Source organism: Notechis scutatus, chromosome 3 (assembly GCF_049901735.1).
Source record: "Notechis scutatus isolate UNSWTSFEM ecotype Mainland chromosome 3, rNotScu1.2, whole genome shotgun sequence".
Lineage (NCBI taxonomy): Eukaryota > Metazoa > Chordata > Lepidosauria > Squamata > Elapidae > Notechis > Notechis scutatus.
In genome coordinates this window covers 73,573,549-73,595,744 of record NC_142011.1, presented here as the reverse complement: position 1 = coordinate 73,595,744, position 22,196 = coordinate 73,573,549, and the positions used below count along the sequence as shown (strand labels likewise).

The 22,196-nt window shown below is 37.7% G+C and overlaps 2 protein-coding genes across 5 annotated transcripts in view; one reads left to right on the top strand and one right to left on the bottom strand.

Moving 5' to 3' along the window:
• The window catches only part of LOC113419771 (serine/threonine-protein kinase TNNI3K), a 263,727-nt gene extending 244,916 nt beyond the window's left edge, over nt 1-18,811 (bottom strand). The window contains exons 1-4 of one of the 2 annotated variants that reach the window (XM_026679344.2): nt 18,681-18,811; nt 17,130-17,297; nt 14,856-14,948; nt 11,392-13,270 (exon numbers count right to left, since the gene is read on the bottom strand). In XM_026679344.2, coding sequence (XP_026535129.2) covers nt 11,826-13,270; nt 14,856-14,948; nt 17,130-17,297; nt 18,681-18,759 — 1,785 coding nt within the window. In that variant the 5' untranslated portion in view covers nt 18,760-18,811 and the 3' untranslated portion in view covers nt 11,392-11,825. Of the gene's footprint in view, nt 1-11,391; nt 13,271-14,855; nt 14,949-17,129; nt 17,298-18,680 lie in introns of those variants that run through there. The other variant, XM_087960477.1, reaches the window with a different exon arrangement.
• A 416-nt stretch (nt 18,812-19,227) lies between these two features.
• The window catches only part of LRRIQ3 (leucine rich repeats and IQ motif containing 3), a 60,078-nt gene continuing 57,109 nt past the window's right edge, over nt 19,228-22,196 (top strand). For all 3 annotated transcript variants that reach the window (XM_087960475.1, XM_087960474.1, XM_087960476.1), the window contains exon 1: nt 19,228-19,348. The gene's annotated coding sequence lies outside the window, so the exon portion shown is untranslated. The remainder of the gene's footprint in view (nt 19,349-22,196) is intronic.

The window sequence follows — 22,196 nt, the reverse complement described above, 5'->3', positions numbered from 1 at the left end:
CTAATATAACAATACTATCTTGTGTACCTTGCAGAATCCCCCTTTCAATTAAGTTTTCACCCATTATCTCTGTGTCTTGTACGCTTTCCCTGTTTCTCTTTGTCCTGTTTCTGTCCTTTATAATTTCTTTTCCTTTCCCTCTTCTCCCTCTTCTTCTCCCTTCCCTTTTGACCCCTTCTTTCTCTAATTCTGATTCTCTCTTCTGTAATCCTCTCTTCTGTTTCTTCCTAATGTTGTAATTACTTTTCAAACTATTTTTTTTTTTTGAGTTGTTTTTCAGATCTTAAATTTTTCACTCTCTTTCCCCATTTCCTTTCTTTTCCCCAAATAGAAATACTTGGTCATTGAAGATGGATTCTTCTTTGTCCCGCCCTTCTTGTTCTACAGGCATTTCTTGTTGTTTCTCATAGTTCAGGATCTCCATTTCTAAAAATTGAAATATGAAGCCAAAAGAACCTCTTCCTTCTTGTGCATCTTCTTTCTGTTTTTTTAAGTTCCATTCTCAATTCTTCCAAGAATGATACCATTTTAAAAACTTTTAAACAACCACCCGATTAATTTTAGACCTTTAAATCCAATAACCAAAATTCCAAAAATCACCAAGTAATCCAAATAATCCAAAACTGTTTCTTCTTGCTTCTTTTTTCCACTATCTCTTCCTGAGGTTCTCTTATCTTGTTTCAAAGTTTCAGTTAAAATGCATCTTTTAGGAATCTTGTTAAAGTTTCACTGTTAATTCCTTTCACTTCCAGGTGGTCTCCTCCATTTTTCCAGATCCCACCCTTTTGTTTTTTCCTTCTTTTAAAAGTTTTTGAGAATCCAGAAATCTTTATTATACCATTGACATTTTATTTTCAGCTTAAATACCTGTTACTGTCAAAGTGGATTTTTGTTGATTTCTTGCTTAAATCTCTTAGTTATCAATATAGAGAAGAAAAGAAAAAAAACCAAATCCTTTCCCTTCCCTCTCTCATTTGCCAAAGTCTTCTTTTGGAACAATGTTGTTCTTTATAATTCAAATTCCAGGGTACCTTGTATTGTTGTTTTTCCAGTTCGACCCGGTCAGCCAAAACTTTCTCTTCTTAACTTCCTTCTGCACATTCTTTTCCGGTCGAGTTCTTCTTTGAGGTGGCCATTTCTGACCACCGCTGCAACCGCCTTCGGGAAAGGGAGTAAGGCCAGCTGGGAAGGAGAAATGCAACTCTCCTCGACCCTGCTGGCAGTCTCCCCCCTCTTCACCACCTCTATGGGGTGGCTTAACCCCGAAACCAGCCAGCTTGGGGCACTCCAGCAGTGAGCACAGATCGAAACTGTGCACGATCGCAGATTTCGGTCTGTCGCCAAAGAAGCTCAAACTGGAAGTCTCTGAGACACTCTCTTGATTGTTGTTGAAATGTTATTGAAGGCAAGCATTTAAATAAAAGTTGTTGCTAGATATGAAGAGTGAAAAAAATAAGTCATGTTTGTCAATGAAAATGGGGAAACAATAATCTGGTAGAAATGATATCCTCTTTGAGTTTGCTTATTCCCAACCTGAATATTTGGAAAGAACACATGTAGTCCTTAAAATGTTTTAGAGATTCTGTAATATTTCATTTCAAATGGAAACAGGTAGATGCTACTCTCTACCCTCCTCATTTTGTGCTGCTCATGGAAGTTGGATCATGAAGCAATATTTCTAATATCAGCATTCATCATCAACTATTTTTCCAGGTATTATCAACCTAGCTCAACATTTTATGTAATAGCCAAGCGTACATTACATGAGTGTGCATGGCATGATGTGCTTGATTTCAGTTTTAAAATTCTATACAAAATGAACTGTAACTGCTTCTTTCCTTTGTGCTTTCTTTTCTTGGTTTATGTAACTATCTAACTGCCTCTGAATTTTAGTCTGACAGAAATATCCAATAGATAAAACCATGGGACATGATGAAGGAAGAAAGGTTTAAAACTTTGAACGACACACAATAAAGGATAAGGACAGCTTGGGCAATAAATATTGCTAGTGAGACATTACATCATACTACAGTTGGCACCAGAGTGTCAGGAGAAAATTTAGGAAAAAAATTAACCATAAGAATTTATTATCTAGGCATGTCACATTCACTCATAGATTTATACCAGGAAGTATTTGTTCATTATCCTCAATATTAGTACATATTATAAGTGTGTGCTAAGGGTTCATCCACTGTTCTAAGACATGAACGTGTTTCACGCATGCATAACGTTTAATGGCAGCATTTAAATATTAGAATAAACCATAACAACAACAACAACAACAAAAAAAACCCATTCTGGCCATGTTGTCTCAATTTGGTTATTTATGATGTACAGTTAGTAATTGGCAATTGAGGTATGGAGTCCCTCAGCTCCATTTTATCCCTTAAGATTTTTAATATCTTCATGAAGTTGCTGGGAGTGGTCATCCATGGATTTCAGCTGAGGAGCCATCAATATGCAAATGATACCCACTTTTACTTCTCCTTTTCATCTAACACAAGCAGAGCCATTGGTCTTCCAAACTAGTATTTGGGCAGGATAATGGATTGGGTAAGAGCCACTAATCTGGCTGGTGTTCTGCCTGTCATGGAAGGTCTGCGTTTACCAAACAAAAAAAGTTTTGTACTTTGGGATGTTTTGAGATATATTATTTTTCAAATGTGTCTATTAGATCACCATGTTGCTAGAAGCTGGGCGCCCCGAGAAGCTCTGTGACTGCAAGAGGAAGCCAGAGACTGAAGGAGAGATCAAAGTGGATGAGAGCGGTTAGAGTGAGCCAGAGCTACTGTGTTTTTACAAGTCAGGCATTAACCACATTAGAATGATTGGACTGTGAGCTGGCCATGCTGAGATGCTTTTTGCTGAAGGAGCTAACTGAAAGCCATGCCAGAGAAATGGGCCGGAGGAACAAATGTGGGTTGCTTTTTCAGACCTGCTGTTTGTCACCTATTATGCTGTGGGCCTGATGTCGGCTGGAAAAACAGTCCAGGGTCCCTAGCAGGGGGAGAGGGGGGTTTCATTTGCTGCATTTTCTTCTTGTTACCAGCATCCTTTATCCTGCAACTCTACTTTCCATCTGGAGAGATCAGCAAGTCTTTGGGGCAGTGGGGTACTGGCGGTTGCTGGGTGGGAGGGATAGCACCAGAGTGGCAGAGTGCTGTGGGCCTTACCTTCTACAGTTTTCCCTTCTGTTATCTCCAAAGAAAGGGAGGAGATGCTTACTTGCCTCCTGCCTCTTGACTCTGGCTGCGGGTTAGGTTCCCTTGTTTGTTTTTTTGTATGACTATCCCTTGGGATGAGAGCCCAAGGAAGTGGTTGCTGGGTCAGATGAATGAGAATGGTCAGTGGGTGAGAAGGGCTGTTTTCTATGGATGATAGTGTGAGTGTGTTTGTGTTTTGTGTGTGGTGGGAGTGTGGGGGAGCTGGGTACTGAGTACCCTAATGGTGCTGAAAACAAATGGAGTTGAAGAACTTTAGGGAACTTGGCTTCCCCTGTCAGGGATGGGTGAACTCACCACTATTGCAGGTCCATTGGAAATTGAGTGGAGTGGATGGAGGCAGATGCAGCCTTGGGGTAGGGGTGGGAGGGGAAGGCATAACATTAGGTGGTGACTTAAGCATGGTATATAAAATCATACATTGCAATGTCCTACCTGTCAATGAATACTTCAGCTTCAACCATAACAACACAAGAGCACACAATAGATACAAACTCAAAGTTAACCGCACCAAACTTGATTGCAGGAAATACGACTTCAGCAATAGAGTGGTCAATGTCTGGAATACTCTACTCGACTCTGTAGTTTCTTCCCCAAACCCCCAAAATTTTAACCTTAGACTGTCTACTATTGACCTCACCCCTTTCCTAAGAGGTCTGTAGGGGGCGTGCATAAGCGCACCAACGTGCCTACCGTCCCTGTCCTATTGTTTCTCTTATTCTTCTTTTATTTTTCTTATATGTACCCATTTCATGTATTCACAACTATGTATACACTTATACTTATTATCTTGTAAACAATTGGCAAATCAAATAAATAAAAATAAATAAATAAAATATGCTAAAAGGGGATGTGCCAGGAGTAGACCACACTCAGGGAATATAGGGCCTATCATCAGCCCTATATTATTACCTGAGTAATTATCAGGTAAACTCATAAGCAATGAATTTATCTGATTATCTGATTATTACTGAAAACAGGCTGCAGTATCAAATTAATAAATCTGTAATCCAGAGAAACAAAAATAAATCAATACATCCATCAGTAAATAATTTAACTGATATGAATTAGGAACTAATGAGAGGTAACTGGAAACATAATAACAATTCTCTGATTTATATCTTGTGATTGCCTCCAAAATGGATACTTAGACAGTAAGATAAAAGGTTTTAAATAAGAAATTAAACAATGTTTAACAAGATGGTGCTTTCTTTAAAATAACAAAGGAACAGTTTTGACTCATTGAAGTTACTACAACTCTTGAAAACAAATATTTTTAGACTTTCATAGAAGTCTGGAAAAAAATTGGATTAGTATATACTAGAAAAATGCTGTGTTGTGCTGTGATCCAAAACAGTTCTTCCACATCTTATGCTTTCATTAAGCTTACAGACAAAATGAGCAAGAGGAGGAAATGTAATCCAGCATGATCATAGCTACATGAATAAATAACATTAGAAAGTGACCAATGATAAATGTGGCAGTTATTTAGAGACAGAAAACAGGCAAGAGTGAGCATACCAATCTTTTTTTTTTAAAGAAGCTTCTGGAATCTGTTCAAGGTCAGTAAGGGAATAGGTAGCATTACTCTAAGTTATTGGAAGATTTTATGTTTTGTGTAAGAGAAAAAACTGTAGGCTATTTATTGAATTGGTACTTGGTGCTGCAGTGCACAGAAACACAAGAATTTAATCTTATAGAAGAGGTTAGAATGCAGCTGAGAAGCCCCGAAGAATCAAAACACAGTAACTAAACCTGACAAAGAGCAGTAACTAAATTCAAACAAAGAAACCGACAGATCTACGTTACAATCTTAACTGAATTGTTCTGAAGCTAGGAGAGGGTAACCATATGAGCTTTGCAAAATTGGAAGAAAAAAAGAATACCATCCAGTTTACTAACTTAAAGTGCTATTGTGCAACTTATTAACTGCCGAGCTTTTCAAAGACCAGGTTTGGTTTGTATCACTGACACCTGACTGATGGAGGGCGATGTTGCTCTCTCAGAAATCTGCCTAAACAAGGTTTCAGATTTTGCCTACCAGAGTGAGTGACATTATCTCTTTCCTTTCCCTGGTTTCGCTCATCCATATGCTACTAACGTATATCCCATCATGAAAGAAGTGCAAGTCTTTTGTAATTTAATCATAATTACAAAGCCAAACAAGGAAGATAGAAATCACAAAAAAAAAAAAAAAAGGAAAAGGGGAAAAGTTAACTACCAAGCAAAGAAAGAAAGATTTCCAGGAGGCATACACAGAATTCCCAAACACCACAATCCTTTCCCCCTCCTCCCCCACAGCCAACTCTGTTACTGTTGCCCAGGCTGTCCTCACCCCCTGGTCTTTTTCCTCTACCTTCATCCTTCCTTACATTTTTCACTTTTATGCATAACTAGGAAAGCTCTAAGCTTAAGAGATGTATGGGGTTAATTTCATAAACAAACATCTCCAAAGTTGAATTGATGTTTTGCGAGAAGATTGCTTTTGCTTGCAGTACTTCAGATTTAAGATACTTGAGAGGCAATTTAATATTTTGAAAATGCTCTGTGCTTTGGATTCATGCCTGAAACTTTCGTACAGTAATGTTCTCATTTGTTCAGACTTTAGCTAGATTCTGAATGACAATTTATGTTTTTAGACTTGTCCTCAGAATCTATTTCCAAAAAAGGTGAATGTGGTGGACTCCCATGGAAAGGATGAGACACAAGCAAGTGAACTCGGGATGGGAGTCTAGAGCAATTTCTAGTGCTCCCTTTTTATTGAGAATTTTACACATAGTAAGCATTCACATTGTGGATAATAATTAAACATAATACATGGAATTATTTACAATTGTCTGAGCTGCATGATTGTTTCTGGTGTTTACTTTTAATTTCCTTGTTTTATCTAGGTGACCTTTAGGCAGACATGTATGTATAAGGTCTTAGATTAATCATTACTCAATACTGGAGTCAGAGTTATTCCCACATCTCCCCTGTTTTAGTTTTTTGATGATCGCGGATGCCTCGGTAGCTTTTCGCCATCTGCAACAACAGCTCTCCTTCCGTAGGCTTCACCCGACACATTCCTAAAAGTCCAGGGAGACATTGGATACAACAGCATACACAAAGAGAAAGTATAAAAAGCAATATCACTCCAACAATTAAATGACGAATCCATGAACCATCTGGCAACCAGGACCAAAGTGTAGACCACACGTCCAGTCCCTCGTCTTCCGATCGTAATGGATTTTCATTCAGGGTTTGTTCCATATGCTGTATAGTAGCTGTAATGTTTGGAGAAAAATCAGAGATATACATGCAACAATGCGTATGAATCACAGCGCAAACTCCCCCTTGCGCTGCCAAAATAGTGTCCACCGCATATCTGGTTTGCAGGACAAAGTCAAGGATTTTTCCTTGCTCTTCTTCAAGCAGCTTTAGAGTTTTAATGGTTTCTTTAAACATAGTAATTGTCCAATTGTTTAAACGATGTAAATCTCTATAGTTCATCATGACTCCTGAAGGAGGAATAACTCCCCTTGATATTTGTGTCCAGTAGTCATGAGTCAAAACAGAGTTTACTTCCATTGCGGAACGCGCATTGTGGATATGAGCAGTCCCCAAAGATTTTTGAATGAAATGAGATGGGATTACTTTCCCAAAGGTGCAGACTCCTTTCCATCGTGCTGGCATGCGATCATAGGCCATCCGTCCACACAGCAACCATAGATTTGCTCCCAGGAGATGACCAACCGTATTTGGTTCAGCATAGATTAATTGTGCAAAGGATTCCATTAACATAGCCAAATAAGTGGATGGTGGTGCGTATTTCCCATTCGCACATTTGGGCAACTGGTTTTCTCTCGTGGTGGGACAACATGTGGCAGGAATATATGGACACCTATTTTCATTGATCAAAGATGTGATATCATATTGAGAAATGTTATGTACAAAGTAAGTGAGATTTTTAGTTTTCATATCATTAGAATAAAACCGACTTCCATTGCTAATAACAATTGTTTTGTTGCAAAACGGATATGTCCCCAAGTAAGTCATATTCTCTACTGTCTCATTGTGGGTCCAACAGATACCCGCCACCTCTTGGATTCGGCTTCCAAGGTGCAAGGTATTTATGTTACTTATAGTCCAACTGTTAGACCACATCCCTGAACAACCATAGCATTGTCCCTTATACCAGTCACCTTCGGCCAGAGGTACTGCAACCATTGGAAGCCCTGATGTTTTGTAAGTTGGCATGTGCATACATATCCTACAATCAGTTTTATTATGAAGGTTTGCTAGCTTCCCCATGTCCTGGATCAACGTGTTTCTTTTCCATTCCCCCAAATCCATCCCTTTGCCCCTTTGGCTGATGATAAGGACGAACACAGTGAGCAGGAACCCAAACAACTGTCCCCTCATCTTCAACAGCAGCGTATCCTCTGCCCCAAGTTATCAGTGGGACAGGTCCTCTCCACGTTGGATCTGGCAGTCTCCTATACCGAACTTTCGGTCTTGGCGTACCTGCAGAAGGGGAGGAAGCAAAATGCCTACTGGCTGCCGTAGCAGCTGTCATGTTTAGAAAATTTTAAATATATAATGTAATATTAAGAATGTTTTGTATGTAAGGCAAGCCATATCCATCCACTTCCCCCGTTTTTGTTTTTATGTGAAGGAGTGTCCTTTGGAAGTGGCCATTGGTCAATCCAGACTGGCTGAGAGGTTAACAATTGTAATTTTTCCATTATCCAATAACAATTTTTGTGCGAAATTGTGATAGCAAATCTCTACCCCACAAGTTTATATGCAAGGGCAACACAAGAGGTTGAATCCTTGCAGTCTCACCAGTTTCTCTATGCAATGCCTTCAACCAATGTACACTACTTCTAGCAAATTGCATACCACCCACTCCACGAACAGCCGGAGAATCCTCAAGCGCCCATTCATTTGGCCATTCCTTTTGGCGTATCACAGAGACATCTGCTCCGGAATCTATAAGGCCAGAAAATGATTTTTCTTGAATTTCAATTGTCATTTTTGGTTGATCTGTAGTCAAATTTTTTGTCAGCGCTAGCAATTCTGCAGCAACTGGAGAACTGGTCATTTCAGTGGACCCAAAACCGCCAGTTCGTGGGATCCCAATTAAAGGATTCATAGGAATGTATGGAAGCAAAAATAACTGGGCAATAGAGTCACCGGCCATTAATGATGTAGGAGTATCAGTGTATAATTGTACCTTAATAACCCCTTTATAATCCTGATCAATAACTCCTAGAATAACAAAAAACCCCTTTTCTGATGCAGAAGACCTGGAAAGTACTAATCCCACTGTTTTTTCTGGCAGTGGCCCATGCAAATGAGTGTCCTCAATGTACACTTGATTAGGAAAGGTCACATCAATTGAATTCAGCATTTTTAAACTCAAACCTGCACTCCTAGTAATTGCAGGCGATGCTTTTGTGACAGCCTTGGGAGCGGGGCTAGCTGTACACCCCAAATTTAGTTTCCCGGATTTTGGTTCTGATCAGAGTGACATTGATTTGCCCAATGAAACCCTTTTTTGCATTTTGGACAGACTGATTTCGGGCGGATGTCCTTAATTTTGTTTTTGTTAAATGCCATTCCCCCCCCAGGAGCACGGCACTGAGCTTTAAAATGGCCAGGCTTCCCACAATTAAAACAATTCCCTGTAGGTTTCATCCCTTTTTGTAATGCCATAGCCAAAGTCTCCATGTTGTAAGCCTGAGAACCCACCACTGCACATGCCTTTAACAGATCAGCCAGAGTAATCTCACCCCTAGCCACCAAAGGCTGTAAAATACGCTTGCAGTCAGCGTTTGCATTTTCAACTGCCAATTTCAGCAAAAGTTCCTTTGCTGCTTCTTCATTAGATATTTGTCTGGTAATAGCCAATTGCAGCCTTTCCACAAAATCATTATAAGACTCAGATGCTGTTTGCTTAATTTGAGAAAAAGACTGTGCTGGGGTTCCCACATCCTGGATGCGGGACAATGCCCCAAGGACAGCTGCCATAACCACTGGAAATACGTGATCAGGCAAATTAGCAGCTTGATCAGCAGTGGATTCAAACAAGCCTGCCCCATAGATTTGGTCTGGCGTATACAGCCCCCCTGAATTCCTTCCCCTAGTGATAGTTTCTCTTTGGTATTCTGAGTCAAAGATCACATACCGAGTAGAACTCAATATCATTCTCATTAAATCTTTCCAGTCACTAGGAATCATGCGTGAGGTAGCTAAACTTGTCAGAAGCCCCTTTGTAAAAGGACTTTGAATACCATAATCTTTAACTGCTTTTTTAATTTTTCTAAGAACAGCTAAAGGAATCGGAATCCATTCAATTTCCATATTGCCTTGAGCATTTATTTGTCTATTAACTGGAAACAAATTCATCTGGGTAATCTCGTCAGGCTCTAATTTCCCTTCATTGAAAGCCTGATGCATCATTGCTTGAACTTTCCCCGTTTGTGATTGGATTTTCTCCTCTACAGGCGTAAGCGCTGTTGGGGTAGAGAAGGCATATTCCAATTTTGAAATTGGGGGGTGCAACACAACTCCTTTATAAGGAGGAGGTTCGACTAAAGTTTTTAAAAGAGGCTGTTGCTGGATTTCTAAAGCAGTCATAACAACCTTCCAATATATCAAAATTTTAGCTGTTGCCCGTGGCTCTTCATGAAGGAAGTTCCAATTCTCCTCCATGTGTCTAACTTTAAAGATCCCTTCTCTGGATAGTAGGGACACTGCCTCCAGATCTCTTGCAGCAGCTCTTTCACTTTATCTTTTGAAAGAACTATTTGCTCCCCCCCAGAGGGTTTAAAGAAAAAGAGGTTTGTCCTGCCTAACCTCAGCAGCTCCTGTGGCTGAGAGAGTTTTTCCCCCATGCTCCCTGAAAAAAATCCTATTGTCCAGCAATAGTTAAGTACGTACTTTACCTATTCCAGGCGAGGAAATACAGAGGTCCGGACACGTACCACCCGCAGTGGATCACGTCGGGGTCACCACTTGTGGTGGACTCCCATGGAAAGGATGAGACACAAGCAAGTGAACTCGGGATGGGAGTCTAGAGCAATTTCTAGTGCTCCCTTTTTATTGAGAATTTTACACATAGTAAGCATTCACATTGTGGATAATAATTAAACATAATACATGGAATTATTTACAATTGTCTGAGCTGCATGATTGTTTCTGGTGTTTACTTTTAATTTCCTTGTTTTATCTAGGTGACCTTTAGGCAGACATGTATGTATAAGGTCTTAGATTAATCATTACTCAATACTGGAGTCAGAGTTATTCCCACAGGTGAACAGAAGAAAACTGAAGATACATGTAAATATCATAATTTTGTTTTAAAAAGCTATTAGTTGAAAATAATATCGACATTTTGTCAGATGGATGTCAAAGAATTTACAGAATGACCTCCAGACTGAAGTATTACAATATGTTGTATGTAGGGCTGCTCTTGAAGAGTATTCTATAATGCGGAATATGGCTGTGGAGGCAGTTCATGGGACTGTTTATTTGGCACGTGATGCCACTGCTATGCAAGCTACATTAGCTTCCAGTGTGCTTCGAAGCACAATTCAAGTTGCTTTAAGGCCCCTCTTGACTTGGAACCAAGTTCTTTATAACTTTCCATTTTCTGTCCTTCCAGATCTGGCAGGAAGAACATGTTCTGAGTCTCAGCTGATGTTTTGTGAGGTCTTGAAAACTTTTTTGGTTTGAACCTGGGGTTCAAATTTGTGATGCAGCCTGTCTCCTGGTCATGTTAATAGTGGTTTTTATGATTTCCAGCTGGTTTTTTTTAAAAAAAATTGTATTGATATGTGTTTTACCTATTTAATTGTAAGCCACCAAGTACATATGTGAGATGGGCAGGCATAGAAATCGACTAATAAATAGGCATTTTAAAATCATCTGAATCGAAGTACAACACTTAATGATAGTCATAGGGTACAATAAGCAATCAATTATCTAGACAGAGTATTTTATTTATAACTATACTGAAACTATAATTGATCAAGTTATGACAGTTGTCTCAATACCATTCATATTTAGAATGAAACATAAACAAAATCTTGATTACTTAATTTACACATTTCATTTAGCTTCATCGCAGCTTTGTAAATGGATGTCAAATTTACACATGAAACACAGAATAGTGTCATGAATATACATTTAAGAAACATACCTTTATTATTTGCAATGAACAATTCTGAAAAACAGAATGTTGTCAGAAATAACTTTTTCTATGTAAAAACTTTTAAGTAGTTTTCAATCAAATTCCTAATTAATAACTTGTATTTCCCACTAGAATTAATAAAAACCCTGAAAACGTAATAATATGAAGCAAAGAAAAATTCCTTCTTTGTGTTTCTATAGATTTGAAATATTTCATTAATGTTTTCATCAAAAGAACAGTTTATCTGCATTTTTTGCATTATTAATGTTATGCTACAATAACAGTCTTAATGCAGTTTCATTATTTCTACTTCAATGAAACACAAAAAAAATGCATAGTGCTTGCTTCTGGGGTTTGGAAACCTTGAAAGCAATTAGCCATTATTGAATTAAAATATGGGGAAAAGTAACATTTTTCAGCCACTTCTATATAATAGATTTCTCTTTCAGTTTCTGCAGATTGATTTCTTCATAAAGTTCCTGCCGGAATTTCAGCATGTCTTCAATATCTTTGTAGCAAAGCATTTGTTCAATAGACAACAGCTTAAAACTATCTAACTTAAATGGGGACTTATTTTGTACAGAGTTTAAAATCCCTAATGACACTTTTACTGAATCACTTAAATGGGAGCATACAGGGAAGATTCGAACTGTCCACAAACCCAAACATGTTTTTTCCCCCGAAAAGAGCTCATCTGAAATTCTCAAGCCCCAAAACTCTAAGCATTGTTTAAGACCAATGCCAAAAAAACTTAGTAGATGTATATCTCCAAGATTTTCCACGTTCTGTTTCAAGTTGTCTTCTATGCCCAACACTATGCTCGCATACCTTAATTCTCCATCAATTCTTATGCTTAGGGTTGTCATAAAAGTATTTGGGGGTATATCTGCTTTTGTGTTAATGGAACAGCAACTGATGATACTGTTTGTTCCCACTGAAACCTTGGAACCCAATCTAGAATATTCAATTAGCGAACCAGGTGCAACGCAACACTTTGAACTAAGCATACTATGAATGATACAAGCTGATATATCCAAGTCTTCTGCCTTGTTTGAACAGATGCTAAAAACATTTGGCAAAAGACCCAACTCCAATTTCATTTTTCTATCAGAAGTGTAATGATACAAACACTCACGGGTAGTTCCAATATGATAGAATTTGGAATTATTTAGGAGTATAACATTGAGAGGCAAACCTTTTAGTATATTAAATACCTTCTCCCTTATTTCTATTAGACCTGATTCTTTTGTGACATTTTCAATCTTTTTTGCATAATCTTTTGTTGCTCCAGACCCTAATGCCTGCAGAAAATCACCATAGGCATCTATTTCATAGCAAAGTTTGCCTATCTGTTTATAAAATGTTAGCAGAAGTTTTGCAGTGGTGTGATCAATGTAAAATAAGCTATCTGTATATACAAACTCAGATTCCATAAGTGAATCTCCCAGTTCTCCAGAAGGTGATGTTTGATAATCGCTCCTTTTATGCACTGCTCCAGACTGATACATTTTTTCAATGCTAGGCTTATGCAGAAAAAGATGACAAGATCTGTACTCAAGTTCTTTTTCTGTCAGGTGTAACGGAGGCTCAAATACAAAAACTCCATGAGTTGTACCAATGCTCAAACTGGAAGGATGAGCTAATGCAGTAAATCCAGGCTGATTAAACCTTAGGAGTTCTGTTGCATCAATATTATAAAATTCAATATCATCTGCGCAGGTAATCAAAACACCTGGATTCATACAAGCAAGAAAATCAATGTACATGGCTAATTTCAAATCAAGCATTTGGTAAATTGGATCCCCACAAGGTAAAGCTGTGAAAATTTTTCCCAGGGCACTGGCATTTGGTAAACGTTGACTATAACCACCTTTATAAAAACAGAAAAAATGAAGAATATTTAATATAAACAAAGCATGCCTGTATTCATATTCATACAGATTCTAAATTTTTTTATTTGAGGTTGATTCTTTAATATGTAAATATTTTAATATGATGTATGAAAAAGATCTGTGAAAACACATACTGACTAGCAACTTCTGATAATCCTTAGAACATTCAGAATATCTGAAGCCCAGGATGTAGTGAATTTTGGATACAAATATTACAAAGGCTAAGAACAGGTTGTACTGTTTTTAAAAGTTGTAAATATTTACAAAGTAAAAGTTTACATTCAAATTCTGATAGCTGTCCTCAACTGTTCTGAAATGACGAGATTCTTAATTATTATTTAATTTGATATAAGTGCTACTTTTAGATGTTGCATAAAGAGCAAATAGTAGAATACTGCATACTTTAAGATAATCTTTGCTTCAATTGTTTCTTAATTGAAAGGACGTATAGGATTAGCTGTACAAATGCTCTTCTATGAATGAATGGACTTGCCTTCCCTCCGCTTTTCCCTGCAAATTCTTACCATTTGCTTAGAGAATCCCCCATACCTTCTAAATCAGATTTTAAAGGATGGGAGGATGCAGTAGCACGGAATATAATCAGAAATAATGTCTGCACAACTGTTTAGAGGAGACTATAAGGCCCAACCAGAAGGAAATGAACAAAGTGAGCATTGACCTGGGGAATTTTCTAAGTAAAACCACCTCAATTGGACAAAGATTCTATAAAATATTTCAGTGACAGAATGTTTTTAAAAACAATGCTAAAATAAATCTGCAATGTACATAAAGTTGTAGGATAAAAGAGTTAATATAATTATAAAAATGGCAAAGAAAGAAAAATTGTGAGGAGATTGGTATGGTCAGAGAACTTAAGTCAAAACTTTATAGGTTAATACCTCACAGAGCCAAATGTACAAACAGCACAAAGGCAGGACTCTTCAGGTAGGTTACAGCTAACATACATGTTAAACTGGTAAACTCATGTACCCTGCATTTCCATTATGAAAACTCTGAAAGAACCCTCAACTTGTACAATTCACTTGTTTGCTATAAACCTTCATTTTAAAAGGCTGTGTTCCTATCTCCTATTTTAAGCATTGTGTGGAGGAAATTACAGATTGTTTGCCTCCTACTTCCAACATCAGTATAAGAGACCAAAAAATCTATGATTCATCATATTCTAATGCACAGGGACACTGAAATGTCTGCTTTCTAGTGAGTTGTGAAATAATTCTGCCAAAAATCATAAAGGATTTCCAAATTCAACATTATGTACCAATGTCATACTTTATTCTTTCAAGCTTTATGTAAATTATAAATAACTGAACTTTTGTGGGTCATTAATAGTATTGTTCTACAATCCTTCCTTTCTCTAAGGAGTTTTGAACAGAATTTTAAACACATGTTCAGGTTATAATTTAACCTAAATATGTTTATCTGACTTTGAGTATAATTTTGTAGTGGAAAGAAACTAAATTCATCTTCACTACTCTCTTCAGGGAAAAAACAAACAGACGTGCACCTTACATAATGTAAGATAGATTGACAGATAAAAATTACCAGAATGAATTAATATGATAGTGAGGGTATCCCATTTATCTCCATAATGCTCTTCTAAACACTGAAGGGCGTGAAGTGTTGATCCACCATTTCCTACAAAACATTTCAACATATATTTAAATTTAGGAATAACAAGAATTAACAGGATTAGTTTGCAACCAACTGATACATCTATTTTTGAAAGTCATATTACTTCAAATCACACACCGCTACAAAATTTATTTAGTGAACTTGGATCAGTCATCATCATTTTTATAGTAGTCATGGAAAAGATAGGAAACTCTCAAAATATGTAGTTTCCCCTGACATTTTGTGTTCATGCTAGGAAAAGCTGCTGATATGCTCCAAATCAGATATAGCAATTGATTACAACAAGAATCTTGAGAGTTAGTCCATGTGTTTGGAAGTTGCTCAAATTGGGAATCTCTAACTCCCAGAGAGCAGTATCTTATATATTTATGGACATTTGTGATTAACAAAAGTCACATAGATAGGGAATGAGGTATAATTACATCTCATCTGTACTTAAGATGGCAAAAGTGCTGAGAAATTCCAATTAATTTCAATATTATAAAAACAAGGATATATCAGAACAAAGGAATATATGGACTTACTTAAGTTTCATGGTAGCATTAAAAAAAAACAACCTGATGGCAATCTTAAGATTAATCAGGCTCTGTAGTTGTATTACAGAAACCTGATAAGAAGCTACTTCCTTTAATATGCTTGCCCAATTAGATAGTAAGAACCCATAATTATTTGGATCAAGGTCATGCAAAACATTCACCATCAACCTTTTAGAATTCAGTATACAGTCAGTTAGTTTAGTGTAGGGGTTAAGGTCAGGGGTGGGATTCAACCGGTGTTACCACCGGTTCGGTGACCATTTGTGCACGCATGTGCGCTTTGCATGCACAAAACACCAAAAGCTGTGCTGCCCAGACAGCTGAAAAGCTCTGCGCGCAGATGCGCAGCGTTTGAAAATACTCTTTTTTCCTGCTTTTTCAACCTCAGCTGTGCTGCTCAAAGCAGCTGAGGTTGAAAAAGCAGGAATTAAAGGACAGGTAAGAGCCCAGGCGGGCAGGTGGGCCAAACAGCAGCAAACACAGAATCGGTTCGGTGTCTTCTGCTCTTCAGAGCTACTGGTTCTATAGAGCCGGGCAGAAGCAGTAGCATCCCACCCCTGGTTATGGTGCTGGTCTAGAAGCCCCAAGTCTGTGAGTTCTAATCCTATGCAGAAGAAGTTTGTGGAAGTGGCACACAACAATGCAAGGCACAGCAGCATAGGATTAACTCCTTTTCAAATTACAAGTGGCATGGAATTTGTTCCTATGCTAGAATTGCCCAATGAACCGCCCTCCTCTATGTCCTTAACAGAATGGATGGAGTCATTAAAAAAGGGTTGGGAAAGCATTTATTATATATAAATGCTGAATAATATGCAACACAAATCATGAGGCTGATCTCAAATATATGTTTCATGTCCAGATGTCTATTTTTCCCTAGAATACTTTTAAAAGTTTTTATAAATGGAGACACTGTAAAATTTAATACAAATACTACCTAAACTAGAAAGATCCTTAAGAGTCTATTCAATAGAAATGTTGTCCAAAAGAACATCCAGCTCATTAATGGCAATGAAATTTCACATTTCAATCAAAAGAAGCATAATAATAGTATTTGAACATATTTTAGAAAGTTTAATTAATATAATTTGGCTTCTAATGACATTCTGGAAATCTTTCAGTAAAAGATACAGCTGTCATAATATGCACCAGAAGGAGAACCTTTTTATCTGTCTGAAAATTAATCAAATTGTACTGAACATTTAACCACAAACTGTTTCTGTTTCTGCTCAGCAAATGATTGAAAAGTTAAACTTAACAAACTTGAGGCAGAAGCCAGCTAATGTATTTTTAAATTCCATGGATTTTAATGAAAGAAACGGAAGTACTTAATTTAGTTTGAATGATGGCAGCCTTTCCAATCCTATTGTTTCCCACATGCAAGCGTTCAAGAGACATGACGGTGAGAGAGCATCATGAATGGATATCTGCAGCAAACTTAGATTACATTATGACCACACAGTGCAAATTCTGCTCTTTCAGATTTCTATTCCAATTTCCGGCATAAGTTCCATTGCTTGTTCTGCTCATCCTTCCTGCAAATGCTCCGGCCCCATCACTGGAAGGACTGTATTATGTTTTGAATGTATGTATGGGTATATATGTTTTATTTTGCTAATATTAACTTTCTCTAAATTGCAAAACCTACCAATTTTTGGTCCAGGAGGATCAGCAAAAACATGATAATCCACTCCCAGAGGCAATTCTTTTCTTTTCAGCTTTTCTGACAATTGTTTTTGATAAGCTATTTCTTGCTTTTTATCAACTGCTGTTATCACAACAACATCCCAAAACTCTCCAGTCTGCACAGTTTTACCTGATTGGAAAAAAGGAAATGTCATTCATTATAACAAATAATTACCAAACTGATTTCAAATGTTCTTACCCCAAACAAGACTCAAAATCCTTGAATTGGGATTTCTACTCCTTACTCCAATTGGTTACAAGTGATATTCCTCCAACACCACCATAAAATACCTGCAAGTAACTTACACTGCAGTTAGCTACTAAAGTTCAACCATTTTCTTTTTTCTTGGGTTCACCTGATTCTGATGCATAGTTGTCCATTAATGCTTTCCTTTTTGCTACCTAAGGTGCCAAAAGATGTGCATGTATTGAAAATGATTTGGAAAAGGTACTTTGGAATGTGTGGGGACATGAATGCATTACTTCTTTAATGATTAAATGATTAAAGTAGCTGTATCTTTTCTGTGGTTCTATTAAAAAGGTGTTGTTTGTATTTCTGTGGAAAGCATGCAGTCTTAATCTCAACCTTATTTATCAAACATTGCTTTCCTGATCGTTCTTTTTGTGCTTTTACTGGACATAAGAAAGTCCATGGTGTATGAGCCTGCAAATGTGCTTAGCCATTCAAAAAGAGGTGCTTTATATGTACACCAACATATTTAAAAATGCATCCTTTAAATGCTTTTCCAATGATGTACAAAACGTATGCTTGGGGAGCAAAGAAAAGGTTTGACAATTTTCAGAAGTAAATGTGGTTGGAAAAAAACAGTGTTAGAACACAACAGAAATATCTGGTGTTCATTGGAATATTCCGTTCCCAAATCTGTGAGTTTTGCAGTCCCCTACTTCGCACAGAACTAAAATGCTTTTATTTTGCATGTGCAAATTTTCCATCTATCTATTGGCCAGATATGCTTAGCTTTATCAAGATGAGAACACTGTATTTTCTATAGTGAATGACATTTGATGTGCTCATTCCTTTACAAAGAGCCAATACAATTTATATGTGAACGATAAATTTTACATCAACCACGACATAGAGAACGTTGAATTCATTTATTACAAAGCCCCCATCAAGAAATAGAACCAAGTTCATACTGTCATACTAAATTGTAATAGTTTGATTTGGGCAGAGCACCTTGAGCTAACCTAGCCAACAGCACTTTATCCAAGACGCTCAGTAAACTATGGTTTAGTGTGACTGCAAATCCATCTGCAAGGCTCTGTGATAGCAAAGGCCTTCTGACAAATGCTGTCATTTAAGCCCCTCCACCAACATTTCTCACCCACTGAAATAACTGGGGGGGGGGAGGGGGAGGAAATCTGAACGCTGGTTTCTACTCCAGCAATTACGCGGAAGTCCCTATTCCCATAGCCGTCCACCCATCCAAAGAAGGAACTGCCGGGGCCCTAAACCAAGAAAGCCCATGCTGCTGCCCGAGCTTGCAGCCACCTCTCAACTCGGCGAACTTCTCCAGCCTCTTCCGCGTCGCTCGGCGGCGGCGCGCCTCCGCCTCTCCCGCCAGCGGCATCCCGGGGTCGGGCGCCCACTTCGCTCTCTCGCGCTTCCGGCCTGAGGCCACCGCCTCTTCCTTAACTGGGCCGGGCCGAGCAGGCCTCGGTGTCGCGCGGGAAGAGAGGTCGGTTGCTTGGCAACCGGGAGGCGTCCCTCGAATCTGGGGTCCACGTTCACTCCCGGGAAGGCGGGCGACGGGGGCCGTTTGGGATGGGGAGGGAGTCGGTGAATGAGGAGGAGGGGGAGGAAAAGCGCTGGAAGGAGGGAAGGGAGAGGAGATTCCGAGGTTGAGGGTCCCAGCTGGATGAGTTGCGTGTCCGGAGTTGCTCAGAGACCACCTTTGCTGCTTCTGACCTGCAGAGCTTGGGAAAAACCAAGAGGGAGAAGGAAGCTTTTAACCCGGGAATCTGACTCGACCTAAACTTAAATACCTTTTATTAAGAGAGCAGCTCGTAAAGGAAATGAGGGCTGCTTCCTTTTGGGGGTGATTTCTCCCAGAGAAGAATCTGGTCATTAAGGAACGATTTCCCCAAGGCTCATTGTATCCAGCGAGCTACCTTGCCCTGAGAAAGTTGGGGTAGGAGCAAAAATTACTCTTCAGAATGGTAACTGCTCTTTTTTCCAGGTTCTTCTATATCTTTAGTTGGGGAGGGGAGGTGGTTATGGGGCATAATCTTGCTTCCATTGCTCGTGGTCAGCTCAATTCCATTTTGAGGTATGCCCGCTGTGGGAATCGCCTAGTTTTGAAATATAATTACAAGCCAAAACCTATAAAAGAAAACAATGGTAATTTTATTTACTATTTTGCAAAGAGGGTGCATCATGCATTAGCAGGTACGGTGAACATTTGAAGACCCCTGTGTCTTAAGCCATCTATATACTTATATATCCCCTCTCCCAGTTGCAGGTTTGCCTCCCACCTTTTTCTCATTGGCTGAGTATTAGGCTGTCACAATCTATCTGAGCATCTAAAACAAATACATTTCCCCCTGCCCCTTATTTACAACTTATCTCTAATAATTATTAGTTTCTGGGGGTTGTCTCTAGTTGCCAAAAAATTCAAGCTAAAACCAGTTCTAAACATACTAAGGGCCTCTCATCTCTGTCCTATATGCAGTTTTAAGCTCAAGCAATATTTATGAGATTAGATAATGAGATTCTTTTCAAAAATTAGTATGTCCTGCTACAATTTCTATAAAAACTGTAAACTCCTTTCTCCTTTCCTGTACTACCACCCTAAAAAAGGAATAGATTTTTCTTTAGTGCATTCCTAGGACCCCTGGGGGCTTCCCTCCCATTTGTGAAATTAAAATCACTTAGTAAAAGTGTAAATGGGTAGTATCTGAGAACTACAGCTAAAGAGAGGATTTGTGTACAAGTAAAGGTAGCATAATTATGGCTTGTCCATTTGTTCTGCTGTCAGGATCTTGTAGCTTACTCCTACTATTCACATGAACCAGAATATAAATCCAGTTAATTTAACTGGTTTGTGTCTATGGAGATTCTCAATCATCCTGGTCATGGTTGTTCAAAAGTTTTTTTTTTTTCCAAAAAGGCAACTGGAGGTAGGTTTCTTGGTTTTTTTCTTTGAAAATGTTTTCTCATCCAAGATGTTTCTGAAGAGATTCAGAAACGTCTTCAATGAAAGGAAAAGGAGAAAAACAACAATTGGGAAAGTCCAATTGACTTTTGAAAAAAAAAAAAAACTTTGGGTTTACTATTGATAAAGCTACCGTATCTGGGCAACCAAAACCCAGATGTCTGCTACTGGAAAGCAAATACTGTATATACTGAAAGTTCTCTTTGCTGCTATCTAGCTGTTGTCTATATGAGCAGAAGGTTCACGAGATAGAGCTGAAGCAAATTCCCAAAGTTCAAGAAAAATATTGCTCATATTGTACTGAGGACACAGCAGCACAAAAGCATTAATATATGGAAGTGTACCAGTTCCCTTAAAGGTTCACAGCTTGTTGGTATATACTTCACTAAAAAAAAAATAGTTTAATCCTAGAATTGTATAGGGAAATAAAACAGTTGCTGAATTCTGGATAACTGTCCCAATGCTTTTCAGAGTTGAAAGGAGTGATTGTGTAAAGAATAATTCTTTCTTGCCAGATTTAAGATTTGAATAGCTTATATTATTTTTATGTTTGATCATACAAATAGGTAATATAAATATGTTTGGGGACAGTCCTGATAATGCAAAACAAAATAGCTTCTTTTTTAGAAACTAATGCCTTAGGAGAATGACCCAGATGGGCCTCAATTCTTACAATCATTGGGTTAAAAACAACCAAATATTATCTTGTCCTTCTGTTAAAAGTGATTACCAGTCCACAAATGTATTTATTTATTATTTATTTAAATTAACACATTATAGCATTTACTATATTTGTGGCTTGAGGTAAAAAGTTTATTCATTTGTCATTGTCATTTGAAACCTCTTATTTCAGCCAATTACTAATTTATCAGTTTTTTCATAGACACAATCTTTTTCCAACTAAACAAGTTTTTTATGCTCTTCTCTGAAGAGCCAAAGAAAGATGACCAAGAAATAATTCTGCTTAGGCTTCTTGTTCTTCAAATGGGGTAATTATTATATACTTACATTAATTTTAATACTAGGATTGCCAAGCAAATGTATCAGTTAATTTCAGTTGAATAAGCTGTACAGTTCTATTTATCTCTAGTAGTGGGTCTCAATTGTAATTTTGACTAGGTATGCAGTCTCATTAGCATTAAAGATAAAATGTTGATGTAAGGTTATTGATATGTGAAATTTTTATTTCCTATACCATGGTCCATTTTAAGATTCTTGACAGATATTTTTGCTCTCTTTTTAATTTTAAGAGCTGATGCCTAGTCTCCCAGAGATTATAAAGGTGCAAAGTGCAAATGAAAGAAAATGAAGCAATAGTGCCCTTTGATGTGGTTTTACCATGTACAAATCTTGCAATAAAAGAAGTCTTAAGAATAAGACAGAATTCTCTTTAAGGAATTGTGTGAAACTAATCTTGGTCATAACAAAATGACTGTTTTATGTGTCCCTTAAAGTAATGTTGTATATGGGAAACTGAGTGGTTTCCCTGCCTTTAAATATATTTTATATATTTATTTTATAAATATATATTTTTGGTGTTGTTAATTCTGTAAATATCGAATTGACATCTCTTTAAAGTATGACTAAGCATATTGACATGAGGTGAATGATTCCATAAAAATTAAAATACAGTCTCATTTAATTTTATGACTTACTCAGTTAAGACTATATAAATTACTTCTGTAGTGATCTCCAGTGACCTAAGTGAATTTTCATTTTGCAAAGTTAGAAAGTATTACATTTTAAACATTCTTTAGCAATTGTGAAAGATTGATTGCTGCATTGAAACTACTGTATAGGGCTAGAATAGACTGTAGGGCCAGAAAAGTACTCTCCATACAACTTCATATGGT